The 17,413-nt window shown below is 46.3% G+C and overlaps 1 protein-coding gene across 3 annotated transcripts in view; it reads right to left on the bottom strand.

The window, feature by feature from the left end:
* The window catches only part of RNF130 (ring finger protein 130), a 61,376-nt gene that overhangs the window by 11,515 nt on the left and 32,448 nt on the right, over window positions 1-17,413 (bottom strand). For 2 of the 3 annotated variants that reach the window (XM_064162087.1, XM_064162088.1), the window contains exons 4-5: window positions 12,865-12,936; window positions 10,490-10,572 (exon numbers count right to left, since the gene is read on the bottom strand). In XM_064162087.1, the coding sequence (XP_064018157.1) occupies window positions 10,490-10,572; window positions 12,865-12,936 (155 nt within the window). Of the gene's footprint in view, window positions 1-1,744; window positions 2,213-10,489; window positions 10,573-12,864; window positions 12,937-17,413 lie in introns of those variants that run through there. The other variant, XM_064162089.1, reaches the window with a different exon arrangement.

The following is a 17,413-nucleotide window of genomic DNA, read 5'->3' as shown; positions in this document are numbered from 1 at the left end:
ATGCACCCACTAAATATTATGGGTTCTTTTAAAGAGTCATTAGCACTTTGATATAAGCCCAAATGCACCAGAACAGCTCGACTATTTTTGTGACCTCTTCATTCTTTGCTTTTAGCTCACAAACCTTCAAGGATGTTTATTAATGTGCTTCAAAAAAAGTGCAGTTGTCCAAAGGCTATTTATTGATTTGGATCAGGGTGGCTCTGCCTCCTACTTATGCAGTTTGTCTGCTCCTTAAAAACCGTGCTGATAACCATCAGCTGATTGCTTGCAAGAGTTAAAAAGCTGTTAGAGAGGCGAGGAAGATGGTGAACACAGGAATCATAGAATCAACCAGGTTGGAAGAGACCTCCAAGATCAGCCAGGCCAACCTAGCACCCAGCCCTATCCAGTCAACCAGACCATGGCACTAAGTGCCTCATTCAGTGTTTTCTTGAACACCTCTAGGGACAGTGCCTCCACCACCTCCCTGGGCAGCCCATTCCAATGCCAATCACTCTCTCTGACAACAACTTCCTCCTAACATCCAGCCTAGACCTACCCCGGCACAACTTGAGACTGTGTCCCCTTGTTCTATTGCTGGTTGCCTGGCAGAAGAGGCCAACCCCCACCTGAGTCTGACACAGCAAGCATTTGCATCAAGAGAAGAGTGGGCAGCAGGGTGAGGGAAGTGATCCTCCCCCTCTGCTCCGCACTGGTGAGACCCCACCTGGAGTACTGCATCCAGTTCTGGAGAAGAGAAGGCTTGGGGGGGTGACTTCATTGCTGTCTACAACTACCTGAAGGGAGGTTGTAGCCAGGTGGGGTTGGGCTCTTCTCCCAGGCAACCAGCAACAGAACAAGGGGACACAGGAATGGGCTGCTCAGGGAGGTGGTTGAGTCACCAGCCCTGGATGTGTTTAAGTTGTTTGGATGTGGTACTTGGGGATATGATTTAGGGGTGGACCTCACAGAGTAAGAACATCAGTTGGACTTGGTGATCCTGAGGGTCTTTTCCAACCAGGATGCTTCTGTGACTCCTAGTTCTGTCGCTTGTCTCTTCCCAAGACCACAAATCTGAAGAGTTCCTAGCAAGCTGCTCTAGGTCACGGCAGCTGATGACGTTCCCCCAGGAGCCACACACCAGGGAGTCAAATATGACACAGCTTCTGCTGCTTCTCCAGCCTCAGGCTTGAAGGAAGCTCAGCCAGCAGCCAGGCTGGTAGCACTGAAGGAGTCTCCCATGCAGGCATAACTCCAGACTGGTGACCTGCAGGTATTTTTCCACTCTGTCAGCATACCCAAGCCAGGTGCCCTCCAGCTTGTAATAAACACCATAAAACTGGCTCAGCTGTACAGCTCAGCTTCTTTGCAGCAATTCACAGAGAACAAGTGAGTTAGATCTCTCTTTTGGCAGTGTAATGGCTCCAAACTCACATCTCACACAAGGAGAAGGGTTTGAAACAGTTTACAAGTGCTGTTTCCTAAGAGCTCAAGTACACTTCCCTGCTCGGTGTAGCATCCCCCTGAAGACACCTGAACGAGTGCAGCTGCTAGAGGCAGCTGCATCCTTTGCCCTGGTATACTCTGCCAGGTTGAGAATTACAGGGTTAAAAAGTCTTCTGGGGACTAGAAGACTGCTTTTCAACCCCATCATTCTGCTCTCTCTTTATAAACTCACAAGAGCCGAGCACAGGAGGGGCAGGGGGTGGGGGTTTGCCCTCCACCCCACAACACCTGCTTCCTGCACGCTCCTGCTGCTTCTGCACAGGGTAGCCAGCCAGGACTAGTGGCAAAGGGCAGTGTGTCCCCGAGGATCCCCGCTGAGCTTCCAGCAGTGGCAGAAGCAGCAGCCCTGGTGCTGAGCTCAAGAGGCAGGGTGAGCCACAAGGGTGCCCTGAGGGTAGCGCCTCCTCTGGCCAGTGAGGCAGTGGTGAGGATGGATGCTCCTGCTCAGGCAGTGGTTCCTGTGAGAGGAAGCAATCTCCTAGTGGTTTTCTTCCTTATGCTGCAACCTCCTTCTTGCTCACCACCAGATCCTCCTCCTTTTCAGTTGTCTGTTGAGAAGGTGGAGGGAGAGGTGCCAGGAAAGGTTAAATAAAAATTGAAACGATTCTGTTCAGACTGGGGAAGGAAGATAAGGGCAGGGACTGGTGGTGCGGCAGGTTCACTGCTGACTGCGCAGCTAGAGCAGAGGAACTGCAGGATGGAACCCTCCGGGGTGCTGGACAGCCTGGTACAAGAGACAAGTAGAAGCATGAGGCTCTTGTAGATACTGGAACTCATCTGTGACAGAGAGATGGAATTCATCTGTGACAAAGGGATCTTCACTCCTGCATAAATGAGAAGCAAACTGGAGCAACAGCTTGAAGAATGGAAGTGAACTGGACTTAGATGCCCTATCTGAGTGCCCCAGGGGTGGACACACACCCTTTGAGATGACTGTGGACTGAGCCAGATTGTGCCAAGAAGGACTCTAAGAGAATATGCAACGAGCAATTGAGACTGCAGTGGGCAGTTGCTCGCATGCACAGACTGCAAAGAGTTGAGTGAGAATGGACTGGGACTGTCCATTATTTGATGGTGAGTGCTGCTGAGCACAATGCAGATGGAAACAGAGTTCCTTTGTTTGTGAAAAGAATTTGTTGGGAGAATTGTCTGGGTGTTTTCTGCCTTTGGGTGGGGATAGAACCTGTCCAAGGGGTGGTTATTTCCTAGTGGGAGAAGTCCAGCACGTGTACGTTGGGCAACGGAGGAAAAGTGCTAAGATCAAGTGTGTTCTACAACGGAGTTTTGATTTGGACTGAGACAGTTTGAGTTTGAAGTATGTACAAGTTGTTATTGAGTTTCTTTCAGATAGTTGATGTCATCTGAAGTCCCATTGGATGAGAAGAGTTGTGCCCAGGATCTGAGTGACAGATGGGTTTGAAGAGAAGCACCGGAACGCCGCAGGATTTGGGTGGCACTGTTCACTCTATAGAGAGTCTGTTCCTAGTTAGATGAGTAGTGTGATGAGCAGGAGTTATGGGATTGAGTAAGGGGTGGAATGTCCTAGGTTGAGAATCACAGGGTTAAAAACAAAGTCTTCTGGGGACTAGAAGACTGTTATTCAATCCCATAATTCTGCTATCTCTTTATAGACTCACAACAAGGTCAGCTGGTGCTCCTCTCCTCCTCCTCCTGCCCTGTGTCTGGTGGGAGCCACTTTATCAGGAAGAACATGCAAGCAGTAGGCTTGTTTTGAGGCCTCTGGAGGCTTGTTTAGGCCTCTTGGATGGCAGAGGCATTGGAGAGGGGAGAGGATTGGAGCACTGAGGAGCATAGATTTAGGGTTTTTTTTGGGTTGGGGGAAAATTAAAGGGGGTTTGCCAGGGATGTGGTAATTGCTTTATGTCTTTCTCTGTAGCTCTCTCCAGTTTCATTTGAGAGTTTCATTCCTGTCAGCTACCTTTAAAAACCAGAGCATGTACAAACCTTCCAGCCAGGCCCACCAGCACACACAGCTCTCTGCTGCCCTGCTGCAGGCAGCCCATTGCAGGCAGTGTGGCTGAAGAGGGATGTGTGGCTGCTGGGGTGAGGAGGCAGGCAACGCTGTCCCCTCCCAGCAGGCAACGCCAGGGGAGAGCAGGTCGGCGCTTTGCACAGCTACGTAGCGGTGCTGGGGGGAAAGAGTCTGTCCTGGCAAGCAGGTAGCACAGAAAATGGGGGTTGTGCAGAGGCACTGCAGTAAGCAGAAAGGATGGCATTGAGCTATTGTGGTAATTTGCTGTTAACAAAGGGGAAAAAACCCCAGAGCTATGTGCAGCAGCACAGGGTCGACATAAAAATCTGGCTTAGTCATTTTCCCCCTTCTTGCTCAGGACAGGAATAACAATTTATTTCAATATATTCCCTACTCCTTTAATTCTACTTTGTCAATTCCTTCCTTCCCAGGCCACCTTTCTGCCCTTTCCAATGTCCTTCTCCCTGCTTTTCTCCAACCTGTCACTCTCCCCTTATCTCTCACCAGTCCTTCACACTACCCTCTCCTGATCACTTTTCACCTAGAGCCTGCTCTCATCTCCTAGATGCAGGGGTGTGATGGTAGAGTATCTGAGAAGAAAATCACCCACGAGATTTGTCTTTTGCTAGAATCCTCCTTATGTTTGTTTGCTCATTTTTAATTTACATGATGATATTCACAGAAGCCAGAGATGATCCTCAGACTTGGAAGCCTAAACCAGACAGCTGCCTTATCCCTCTGACACCAACAGCTACAGGGATGTCCATGGGCTTGCTGGTACTCAAAACTATTTCTCTCTGAAGCACAAACTGAAAGAGAAATTCAAGTCCATTGATTCATAGAATGGGTTTGGGTTGGAAAGAACCTTAAAAGATCATCTAATTCCATCCCCCCCAGCATTGGCAGGGACACGTTCTGCATCCATGACAGATGAAAAAAAAACAGAGAAATCATCAAAACTTTCTAACATTTATAAATTCTACTCTGTTTCTGGCCCACTCCACACTGGTGAGCACACCTGGGATGCCCTGCTCAAGGAGACAGCAATGGAACTTTCTAAGGTTTTCCAATTAGCTCCCTGTAAAGTTTCTAGTAAAACTAGAATCTGATCTAAAGTTTCTATCCCTTGAGAGCCTTTTATGGGCTTAAAGGCATTGGGATCATAATCTGTATGAGGACAACTGCAAACCCAGCCTTTCCAGGATGACTTCATTAAAACCCAATCAGCCACCCCAGTTTGCTGATTAAAGGGATGTGTTTGCAATCATTTTGATTTGAGTTGATTTTCAGATTTGCCACCTGTCACCAGAACTGCTCAGCACACATGGGGTGCTTCATAGCAGAATTTCAAGTGCAGCTTACTCAGCTGCTGGTAGGTTTTGCCTGCTGTGTGTCTGCCCAGACCAGGCTCCTCTCTGCTGAGGCACAGAGCAACTGAGGTACCAAAGGCAAATGCTGCTTTTGAATTGATGGAAGCAGCAAGGGTGGTGTATGTCAGTAATTCCTGCTGTCTAACGATCAGAGCTTCCTCAACAGGCACAGTAAAGAAAAACCTCCAACCTTTTATTTGCTTCCTCTTGGTCAAGCCATTTTCTCCATGGATTTCTTGCAATTTATTTTCTCATTTGCCCTAGAGATGCTTTTGTGGTTGGTTGCTTTGGGAGATTTTTTTGTGTGCTATTGAGTTTAACACTAACTTTGCACATTGCACTAAATAAAAGGCTGAATTATCATGAACTAAACCTCCAAAATGAGAGCATCTCAAATGCTGAAGGCTGACAAGTCTTACATCAAATCTAAAATGTATCTGGCTCTTCTACTCAGTTCCTGGTTAGCTCTTCATCTACAAAGATTAAACTGGCTTGTAGGAAGTGTCCATCTCAATGTTTCCACCTAGCCAAGATGGGTTTGCATTCAACTCCCAGTTTAGCTGCAGCAGATGAAAAGAGATTCAAAAAGGGGAAGCAGAAAGTGAACATGAAAATTATCACACAGCCTTGGGCAGGACTGTCATCTGAGCTGCCACTGGCCTTGCATGCCTGTGAAAAACAGGACACAAAAGGATCAAAACAAGAGCCCTGGGATCTCCTTCACATGGCAGGCTGTGCTGGGAGAGGTTGTGCTGAGATGGCAGGTGTACCTTCATCCAGCTCCCTGAAGCAGCTCTAACTATCCCTGATAGGAGTAAGCTTCCTGACTGCAGCTCTCCAAAGGTATCTGAAGGAAATGGCCTTTTAATTTCCTTTTGTTATTAAAAAAGTACTAAATTACCATGTTGGTTAAATGGTCTATAGTGTATCTGCTGACACTAGCAACACACTCATTGCTTGAATTATGGCAGTTTCAACTAAGGAAGTTGAGTTTTAGCCCTAATTCCGCCTTCTGCTTAGTGGAAGGAGATGCTTTTCTAACAGATGAACAGACTCATTCTCTTTTTATTGCCAAGGACCCCCACTGACCTCTTCAGTATCAAGAGAAAGGCACAGAGGAGTGGGACATGTCAGCCTCCATGCCACATCCTTGAGCCTCACAGTACCAATTTGAACTACATGAGCGAGGCTTCCTTAAGAAGCAGTTCATAGTATCATAGTATCATAGTATCATCAGGGTTGGAAGAGACCTCACAGATCATCGAGTCCAACCCTTTACCACAGAGCTCAAGGCCAGACCATGGAACCAAGTGCCACGTCCAACCTTGCCTTAAAGTGCCCCAGGGACGGCGACTCCACCACCTCCCCGGGCAGCCCATTCCAGTGTCCAATGACTCTCTCAGTGAAGAACTTTCTCCTCACCTCCAGCCTAAATCTCCCCTGGCGCAGCCTAAGGCTGTGTCCTCTCATTCTGGTGCTGGCCACCTGAGAGAAGAGAGCAACCTCCTCCTGGCCACAACCACCCCTCAGGTAGTTGTAGACAACAATAAGGTCACCCCTGAGCCTCCTCTTCTCCAGGCTAACCAATCCCAGCTCCCTCAGCCTCTCCTCATAGGGCCTGTGCTCAAGGCCTCTCACCAGCCTCGTTGCCCTTCTCTGGACACACTCAAGCATCTCAACGTCCCTTTTAAACTGGGGAGCCCAGAACTGAACACAGCACTCAAGGTGTGGTCTAACCAGTGCAGAGTACAGGGGCAGAATGACCTCCCTGCTCCTGCTGACCACACCATTCCTGATGCAGGCCAGGATGCCACTGGCTCTCTTGGCCACCTGGGCACACTGCTGGCTCATGTTCAGGCAGGTATCAATCAGTACCCCCAGATCCCTCTCTGTCTGGCTGCTCTCCAGCCGCTCTGACCCTAGCCTGTATCTCTGCATGGGGTTGTTGTGGCCAAAGTGCAGCACCCTGCACTTCGAGCTATTGAACCCCATCCCATTGGACTCTGCCCATCTGTCCAGGCGGTCAAGGTCCCGCTGCAGAGCCCTTCTGCCTTCCAACTCAGTCACATCTGCCCCCAGCTTTGTGTCATCTGCAAACTTGCTGATGACTGACTCGATGCCCTCATCCAGATCATCTATGAAGATGTTAAAGAGGATGGGGCCCAGCACTGATCCCTGAGGGACACCACTAGTGACTGGCCGCCAGCTGGATGTGGCACCATTCACCACCACTCTCTGGGTCCGGCCCTCCAGCCAGTTCCTAATCCAGCACAAGGTGTTGCCATCCAAGCCATGGGCTGATAGCTTAGCCAGGAGTTTGCTGTGGGGGACAGTGTCAAAGGCCTTGCTGAAGTCCAGATAGACCACATCCACAGGCCTCCCCACATCCACCAAGCGGGTCACCTGATCATAGAAGGAGATCAGGTTAGAAAGGCAGGATCTGCCCTTCCTAAACCCATGCTGGCTGGACCTGAGCCCTTTGCCATCCCTTAGGTGTGCTCTTATCACCCCTAAGATAACCTGCTCCATCAGTTTCCCTGGCACTGAGGTCAGGCTGACAGGTCTGTAGTTTCCAGGTTCCTCCATCCGACCCTTCTTGTGGATGGGGACCACATTGGCTATTTTCCAGTCTCCTGGGACCTCTCCGGTGAGCCAGGACTGCTGGAAAATGATGGAGAGTGGCTTGGCCAGCTCAGCTGCCAGCTCTCTCAGCACCCTGGGATGGATCCCATCTGGTCCCATGGACTTGTGGGTGTCCAGATGGCTCAGCAGATCCTGAACTAATTCTTCAGGAATTTCCAGGGGAACACACCGCTCCCTGACCCCATCCCCCAGTTCAAGAGGCCATTCTTCTCCTCCTCCTTCCTTACTGTTGAAAACTGAGGCGAAGAAGGCATTCAGGACCTCAGCCTTTTCTACATCATCAGTTATAGTATTCCCCTCCTGGTCCAGTAAGCAGTGGAGGCTCTTCTTGCCCTTCCTTTTAGCGTTGATAAATTTATAAAAGTGTTTTTTGTTATCCTTCACAGAGGTGGCAGCCTAAGTTCTAGCTGAGCCTTAGCCTCTCTAATTTTTCTCCTGCATAATCTGGCTACCTCCTTAAACACGTCAGGAGAAGCCTTCCCCTCCTTCCAGAGGTGATACACCCTCTTTTTTTCCCCCAATTCCTTCAGGAGCTGTTTGCTCATCCAGGCTGGTCGCCTTCCCCGCCGACTCGTCTTTCGGCACATGGGAACTGCCAGCTCCTGCGCCTTCAAGAGCTCCTGCTTAAAGTAGGTCCAACCATCCTGGACCCCTTTGTTCTCGAGGACTGCTGCCCAGGGGACCTCGGAAATAAGTTTCGTAAGCAAATTGAAGTTTGCCCTCCGAAGTTGATCAAGTAACCACCCTAGCAGTGCAAACTGCTATGCAGCCTCCAGAAATTCCTCCTCTAGCTTCCAAGTAAGCTTCTCTACAAGAAATTAAAGACTTGTGATTACTATACAGGACATAACTCTGGCATCTTTACTTAACACTTGGGAGTACACTATCCTAGGGCAAGAGGGCAACACCTTTGAGTAAAAACTGACTGAACTGTAAAGAAATAAATCTATGCACATGACCAAAAGCTCCCAAATCTTTACAGATCTGAGATCAAGACTCTTTTATCCCCAAACTTTTGAAGGGAAGGTTTTAAACAAACATTTGTAGGCATAAGGGGTTAACACAAGGACTAACCTTCTGCTCCCCCAACACAGAAGTGAGGGGAAAAGGTAACACAAAAATGTAGGGTGGAGATAAAGATAGAAGAGTTTAACATAATGCAAGATGTCACAATCACAATCCATAATTACCCTTAGCTAATAATCTAATTAATCTGATACAATGCATAATTCCCTTAGCTTGGAAGGAGCTCCTTGTAGAAGGAGCACAGTGAAATACAGGAAAAAAAACCCAGCATAAGCCAGAAAACCCAAAGCAGCAGCTACCCTACTCCCACACATCCAATCACCACGCCTGCAGAAAAGGAGCCAGCACTCAAGACTTGGAGCCCAAAAGCAACCACCAGACCAGGAAGCCTCTCGTGTTGCAGGCTGAACTTCAAGCCCCACAATACTCTGCTCCAGTTAGCACTTTTGTTTTTGATGCTGGCACGACTGCAGCATGGTGTGGGTAACAGCAACAGATGCAACTCAACTCATGACAGCAGGGTATTTTAACTAAACAACACTGAGAACATAAACCAGGCCATTATTTCCCCACAGTCCAAGAGGCAAACAGGGAGAAAAATAAACAGAATGAAGTTCTGGCTTTCAGAAGCAGAATGTGCACACATTTTGATCAGCAAGCTCTAAAATAATACTCTTCCATGTATGATGATAGGAATTCATTATGCATTAGAAGAAAAACATCCCAGCTATTCAGAACAGCCTGCAGGAGGATTTAGAAGAGCAATAATGAGCTATCAAGCACTGCTGCTGTGTGACTGAAGATCAACTTCACCACCATTAATTTGTTGGAGCAGAGGATCATGCAGAACTGGATCTTGTAAGTTGTGTTTTATGTAAGCAGCCATGTGATCTTTGTGTCTAGAGATGAGGAGGAGAAAGTTTGTATTTCAGAATACAAGGGACTGATGTCCTTAGTAATGGCTTATGCTACCAAAATGTACTGATTCATAGAATCAGAGAATTGTCAGGGCTGGAAGTGACCTCATGGATCACCTAGTTCCAATCCCCCTGCCATAAGCAAGGGAGACTTTCCACTAGATCAGGTTGCCTGGCCTTAAAAACACCCAGGGCTGGGGCTTCCTCCTTGGGCAACCTGTTGCAGTGTCTCATTAGCCTTACGGTGAAGAACTTCTTCCAAGTGACTAATCTAAACCTCCCCTCCTCTAGCTTGGATCCATTTCCCCTAGTCTTATCACCTGACACTAAAAACTCCCTCACCAGCTCTCTTGCAGGCTCCTTCAAATACTGGAAAGCCAAAACCAAATCAGCAGATGAAAAAATACTTAAAAGCACCTCTCAAAAACCCCTCAAAATCCCCAAACAGCTCAATAATGAAAGTGGAATGGAAACAAACTGAAAACCTGTAAATGCCAGGAGAATGGCATAAAAGTCAGGAGGAAGCTGTGATATTTTAAGCCTCTATGCAGAATATTCAGCAAGTATGAATCTTTAGGCACAAGCCAAGAACACAGCACACTGGAGAGACCAAAGACAGATGACAGCAGAGCGGCTGGTGGACGGCAGAGGAGGTTGTGAAGGTTGGACAGACTGCATTTCTGTTTCCTTGCTGCTTCAGGAGCCAGCAGTGAAAGTGCACAATGCTGCAGCTGTACCTGCTTTGCCACATTTAACTTCTTTGTGTCTGCCCAGCACTTAAGTCCTTAAATCTGCCTCACAGACACCCCCTTACAGTCTTAAGGGCTCCACTGCCTGTCTTCAAGATCTAAATCTTTTGTTTAATCTCTACTGTCATTAAGTGCCAGCATCCACCTTCACACCTTCTGGTATCACAGTCTAAAGTGGCTGTTACTAAGACTGGAAGCATCTAACAAATGTCTCTGTAAATTACAACATGCAAATCACATGAAATGAAGCAAAGGAGTACGAAGGAAAAAGAGTTGCCACAGGGAGCAACTCCACTGGCTTACTTGCACGGTAAAATGCGAACGACATCGTTCTGCTTGTAACTCTCAATGCAGACAGCACAATGATCAAAGTCTGGGTCTGTTTCCTAAAATGAACAGAACAAAAATTCAAGTCAGCAGCTGTGGCTATGACAAACTGTGCTGGTTTGAGGGTAACTGGAATATTTTAATGTGAGAAATTAGATTATAGGCTGTGAAAAGGAAACAAATGGCGATGTCTACTTCACTCATAGGCTTGCTGAGATGTATAGAAACAAGGACACAAACATAGATGAGACAATGTGAGTCTCTATCTGTCAGAGTCGGTGCCTATGCTTTTCTCCCTGGGCTTTTGCTGTGTAACCCAACTAATTCTGCTTCTAACCACCCTTGCTGATCCTTCAAACTCACCCTGCACGTGCCTAGAGTCTGGGATAAGGTAGAGGGGTGGAAAGAAGGTGTAAGAGTGGTTGGGAGCCCCTCCTGGGGACTCTGATTTCTGGGAGGGCTGTTGTGTTTCTGTATTACCTTTAACTTGTATATTGCTGTATATATTTGCAATATATTGTAAATCTCTGCTTATATATTGTGCTAAGCTGTGAATAGAAAGCTTCAATCCTTAACTTCCAGCCAGCTGAGTCTAGTCTGGGTGATTTCATAAGAGTGCAATGTGGGGTAACTCCCAAACCACCACACAAACATAAAAGTAACTGACTAGTATAGGAGCTGCACTGTGCTGAGTGGCTGTTACTAAGAAGGTACAAACCCAATGCCTGGGTTATTACATTGCAATGCCACGTGAGATAGACAAGAATCTCATAAGTACAACACTCTGCTCTCATTTGGAGCTGGCAAATTATCATTTGCAACAGAAGCTAATTCTAATATTCAGTTGAGTTGCTATAAAATAGTGTGGTCATTTTCCTAGAGGCTTATTTCAGCTTGGAGATGAATTTTTGATTGTATTCAGGGTTTCTGATTTTAGTTTGGGTTTTTTTTTCCCTTTTCTTTCTTTTTTTTTTGGCAGGATAAGAATTTTGGATTTCCCTTTTATAGCCCAAGCTAGCAAATTTTACTTCAGAGCAGTTCCATATTTCTGTCTGCTGCTTATTTGCAGGATTATCATCATTCTTATCCAGTCATGAAGACGATTGACTGACTGGATCCTCATTTTCTCACTTTTCCACAAGCCATGGTTTTGATTTCATATAATTTATCTTAAAAGATGAGACTTTTAAAGCTCTGATGAAAATGGGTTGACTTCATTTGGATGTAGATACAGCACCACCAAAATATATTTTATGAAGGGGTGTGACACAAACCAAACTCAGGTTCATTATTCTTTTTGATGTCAGCAAGCTACTAGCAAGAAAATGAGCCAGGAACAACAGCAAGACAATAGGCACTCCCTGGTCAGCACCAGCCAGTGCTGCATGCACAGAATCCTAACGGGCTGCTCCTTTCTGTTCACCTGTGTGTGCATCCCATGCTGTCTGTACTGCAGCCTACACCTCACTTGCCAGTTTTGGCTTTATGCTCTCAAGACAACAGCATCCTTTAATTAGCTCCCATTACCTCCACGTACTCCCATTGCCACAGAACAGATTTAGTGCAGTGGATTTAGTGCAGGGAGGCAGAAAGAGTAGAAAGACTCTTTTCTGCCTTCTCTCTGGAAGCAAATTTTTCCATAGCTTCTTAATCTTCCATTGCTGATAGTGTTGATAAGGAAGATAAAGAGGCATTGCATTAAAAGGGCCCAAAGAAATAATCTTCTCTTGAAAAATCAAATCATAGCCAGAATTCCCCTGCCTTTTGCAAATTAAGGAGCAAAAATTATGCAAGATTAAGTGACTATTTCCTCCCCTAAGAAGAAAAAAGTGTTGGACTTAACAGCTCACATATTTTAGCTCATGTACAGGTCAGAAATAGTCTTGGAGTACCATTTACTGTTTTTAACCACATACTTGTTTATTCTCCTACTCAGGTTATTGGATACTAATTTCTTTTGACATCAGAAATTGTCATTTATCATCTGCCTTTTAGATTTACTTTACACAACTTAGACAAGAATGACTCTAAGCTTACAGAATTTTACATCAACAATTCTAGTCCTATGCCCTCTGACCAGCAAAGCCTCCAAGGCAGCACAAAACCAGTCTCAATTACAGATGCTTGATGGAGTGCAAGTAGTCTTTATGCAAGAAAAACTTCTTTGACATGAACAGACTTAGAGCATGCATTGGAAGTTACACAAAATACTGTGCAGTGGACAAAGTCAGTCTCCAACAACGAAAGCAAGGTCAGGAATCAGAGGCAGAAAGGAATAACTGAGATTTTTTTCCCCAACAAAAAAGAAACATGATGCTCAAATTGACTGTGTTGAAATCTTATTACTATACCTTATCACCCTTCTTTACTGTCCTGGTTGTCAATTTACCAATGGCTTTCTTGGCAGCATCTCCAAGACGACGCTAATGGAGTGATAGAGAAAAGAACAGAGATTAATCCTGATAACCAAGCCACCTTACTGTCTTTTAGAACAACTGGGGATTTTTAGTCTGGAGAAGACTGAGAGGGGATCTAACAAATGTTTATAGATATCTGAGGGCTGGGGGTCAGGAGTGGGGGGACAGGCTCTGTTCACTTGCTCCCTGGGATAGGACAAGGAGCAATGGGTGGAAGCTGCAGCACAGGAGGTTCCAGCTCAGCACAAGGGGGAACTTCTTGACTGTAAGGGTCACAGAGCACTGGCACAGGCTCTCCCCAGAGAGGCCGTGGAGTCTCCTGCTCTGAAGCCTTTCAAGGCCTGTCTGGATGTGTTCCTGTGTGACCTGAGCTAGACTGTATGGTCCTGCTCTGGCAGGGGGTTTGGACTTGATCTCTTTGGGTCCCTTCCAACCCCTAACATCCTGCGAGCCTGTGACTGTCTGGGCTCAGCATTAACACCACGATACACACTGTGGCAGCAGGTTAACAGGATAAAAAGCCTACACCCAGATTTGTCAAGAGCAACACCACCCAACAGTGGAGCCCACAAAAGGTTATTGGCTACACATAGGCATCGACCTCATGGATGGTCCACAGAAGTGATCCAATATTTGTGTGACAACTAATCAAGCTCAGCCTGCAGGGTAAGAGCTGAAGCAACAACACACCCTGCCAGTGACTGCTGCTATATTCTCTTCATGTTGCTTTGTTATTCAGTGTGCTGTAATATTCCCCTTGTTCTCTCCTCAAGCTTGAATTCTTTGGTTTTTTATTTCCTTTCTTTCTTTCCCCCTGAGCTTGCTGATCTCGTTCCGAGATGTAACAGATCCTCTCAGCGTAACCTACTTTCCCTCTTGCTATTACCCAAAACCACCAGGATCTCACAAGGAAAAAAAAATTATGGGTCATGGAATCTAAATAAGCCAATGCAGACTTAAATAAAGCTGAAATGAATCCTGGTTGGAAGATTAACCTCACTCTAAATGCAGAATCCAAGCTATTCTTTTGTTGTTCATCCTTTTTTATGACCACCACTGTTAGATGGAAGAAGCCATTCCTGCAATTCAATGCTGATTCCTACTGCAATACCTAGTTGCCAGCCAACAAAGAATGGCTGCTTGCCAGCAGGGATCCCAGAGACAGGGCACTGAGCAGAACACAGCTCATGTCTTCTTGTTTCAGGAACCAAAGACCTCAGAATTGGTTTACATTGACAGGAAAAAAGAAAGTTTATGTCTTTCACCCTCCATCTCCACCTTGTACTAAGTGCTGCATTGAAAGAGGCCGTTTCTGAGAATCTAAACTGCACCTAGCAAAACCTCCTACACTGCCTGAAACAAATGTGTGGGTTTTCTGCCCATCTACAGAGCTGAAAATCAAATCCTTCATGAGATGTCCTTCCCTCCCCCCACATCACACATTTTCTCTGCACACAAACTGAGGCAGCTGCTTTTACGTAAGACACAAAGACCTCCGAAGTGTGCCACAACCAACTCTACCACTGTTACTCTGGAATTGCAGGAGCATCTGGTTTATTTTGTCATTTCCACAGAAGAATAGCTCTTTGTTTTATTTTTATATATATATATATATATATTTATTTTAGGGCATAGATTTGAAAAAGAAGTCAGAGGCTGAAGTGTCTCTGCATAGTAAATGCAGCATCAGAAACAGAGCCGGGATGGGGAAATTGTATTTCTCCTGAAATCACAACTCTCATCCTAGCTTCAACGTGTGAGAAGTTGACCAATTTAAATATCTCAATTGCAAGTCCTGGAACAGGCATATCTGCCTGAGCACTTGACAAAACAACACACTGGTGCACTGCCAGAATAGGTAACCACTGCACAGCCAAAAGTGTGAAGAACAAGGTTGAAAAGGTATTTAAGTACCAGCTAAGTGATGGTGGGTACCATTTCCATTAGTTGTACTGCCTATGTCTGTGTATGCTCTGCAAGACATTTAAAAACCCAAACCATTCTTTTCTCGTTGGAAGCACAATAACTCACTAATATTTCAGTTCCATCTGTGGACAGCTTCTCCTAAGCTTGAGGAGGGCAGAGTCAGACTGGAAATTAGGAAGAAACTCTTTACAGTGAGGGTGGTGAGACACTAGAATAGGTTGCCCAGAGAGGTCATGGATGTCTACTCCCTAGAGGCACTCAAGGCCAGGTTGAATAAGGCCTTGAGCAGCCTGGTCTAGTGGAAGGTGTTTCTGCTCATGGCAGGGGGGTTTGGAACTAGATGATCTTTCAGGTCCCTTCCAACCCAACCCATTCTATGAATCTAAGAAAGTGCATTTGCCAAACAGCAACTTTCACCTCTTCCATTTAAGAGATCTGTATCAGGAGCAGTGTGGGCAGCAGGACAAGGGAGGTTATTCTGCCCCCTGTACTCAGCAATGGTCAGGCCACACCTTGAGTGCAGTATCCAGTTCTGGGCTCCTCAATTCAAGAGAGATGTTGAGGTGCTGGAAGGTGTCCAGAGAAGGACAACGAAGCTGGGAAGGGGCCTGGAGCACAGCCTGTGAGGAGAGGCTGAGGGAGCTGGGGGTGTGCAGCCTGCAGAAGAGGAGGCTCAGGGCAGAGCTCATTGTTGTCTGCAGCTACCTGAAGGGAGGTTGCAGCCAGGTAGGGTTGGGCTCCTCTGCCAGGCAAGCAGCAACAGAACAAGGGGACACAGTCTCAAGCTGTGCCATGGGAGGTCTAGGCTGGATGTTAGGAGGAAGTTGTTGGCAGAGAGAGTGATTGGCATTGGAATGGGCTGCCCAGGGAGGTGGTGGAGTTGCCGTCCCTGGAGGTGTTGAAGCCAAGCCTGGCTGGGACACTTAGTGCCATGGTCTGGTTGATTGGCCAGGGCTGGGTGCTAGGTTGGACTGGGTGAGCTTGGAGCTCTCTTCCAACCTGCTTGATTCTATGATTCTCCCTCTCTCCCATTTTCTAATTTTAAGAAATGCTTTATGCTAATGCTGGAAATGCTCAGGATTTGTTTTGTTAGGCCACAGGCATACAGCAGATACTTGCTTTTAAAACCTGAAACTGCCTTGCTGGAGAAGACATGCAAAAGTTTCATACCTCTGGAGGAAGTGCAGGAGGGTAGTGATGTGAAATACCAGTACCTACTTGAACTACCTACAAAACACAGCATGTTTTTGACGTGGAGATTTTTTGTTGTTGTTGTTTCATTTTCTTTTTTCAAGTGTGCCTCAACATAACTTAAAAACAAGATCAGAGCCTAAACCAAGTTATTTCATCACTAACAGTACAGCCTCCTCTCTGTGAAAGCTCTCAAAGCTCTTCAAAAATAAGCTGCAGCTGTCGCCACCTTCTTATTAAAGTTTAATAAGCTCAGCTTTTTAAACCACATCAAATTTTCATCAAGTTTCTCCTGACCTTTGTAAAAATCTAAAGAAAGAAAAAAGGTCACAAGAGCACTTTCCCCACGGAGCAACTGTTTTGAGACATGGACATCTGGAAGAAGCCTAGAACCATGTAGGGGCTGCAGAAGGCAGAGTTTAGTATTCCGCAGACATCCATTCAGTAACAGGTCTATTTAAACTCTGCCCATCCCAAGGGACCACACTAAATACTGGTTACAGTGTGGTCATTTAAGAATGATATCCTTAGGAAAAATCTAAGGATGCCCATGGGACCTGCAGCAGCAGACACTATTTATAGGAGCTGAAAAGGAAATCCTTTGTCACAGCCGAGACTTCATGAGCTCGCATTTGGTTTAGGTTTGATAAAACACCAAAGAGCTGCCTCATGGTGAGCTCCTGGGCAGCAGCTGCAATTCAGGGGGGAAGGGGGAATACTAACTAGACCTCAGCAGGTTTGTCAGTTAGCCCTGACAGAGATACAGAGAGAAAAGGGGGCCCAGCAGGTTTCCTGTGGTTTGCTGACTCTTCTCAGTAAAAACCAAAGCACAATATGGAGGCAGTGGCTCATTAAGTCCACACTATGAGCTGATGACTCGATTCAGTCACGATCTGAGTATGGCCACACTTAGTTCAGTTTTTAAGCAAATTAAGAGTTGAAAAAGAATGTTAGGAAAGGTATACTGGACAAAGTTTTTTACTTAACATATATGGCCAGCAGAATTAGGCAGTGCAGACCAAGCGTGATCTTGAGTAGAGCTGAAAGTAAACACACAGCTCACTGAGCAGCTCTGTACCTTAGTTTCCTTACCCTAACATTCACGACAGATTACAGTTCCCAAATTACCTTTATACAGCTTCTGAATTCCCTTAACTATTACTGAGGCTTTCTCTATGAACATGGATAGAATTCTTAACATTAGAATCACAGAATGGTCTGGGTTGGAAAGGCCCTCCCAAAGGTCATCTTGTCCAACCCCTGCTGCAGTCAGCAGGAGCATCCTCAACTAGATTAGGCTGCCAAGAGCCCTGTCAAGCATCATCTTGAATATCTCCAGGGGTAGGGCCTCAACTACCTCCCTGCC

Source organism: Pogoniulus pusillus, chromosome 22 (assembly GCF_015220805.1).
Source record: "Pogoniulus pusillus isolate bPogPus1 chromosome 22, bPogPus1.pri, whole genome shotgun sequence".
Lineage (NCBI taxonomy): Eukaryota > Metazoa > Chordata > Aves > Piciformes > Lybiidae > Pogoniulus > Pogoniulus pusillus.
Note: the sequence above shows the minus strand (reverse complement) of the source record. Positions and strands in the feature narration are given on the sequence as shown.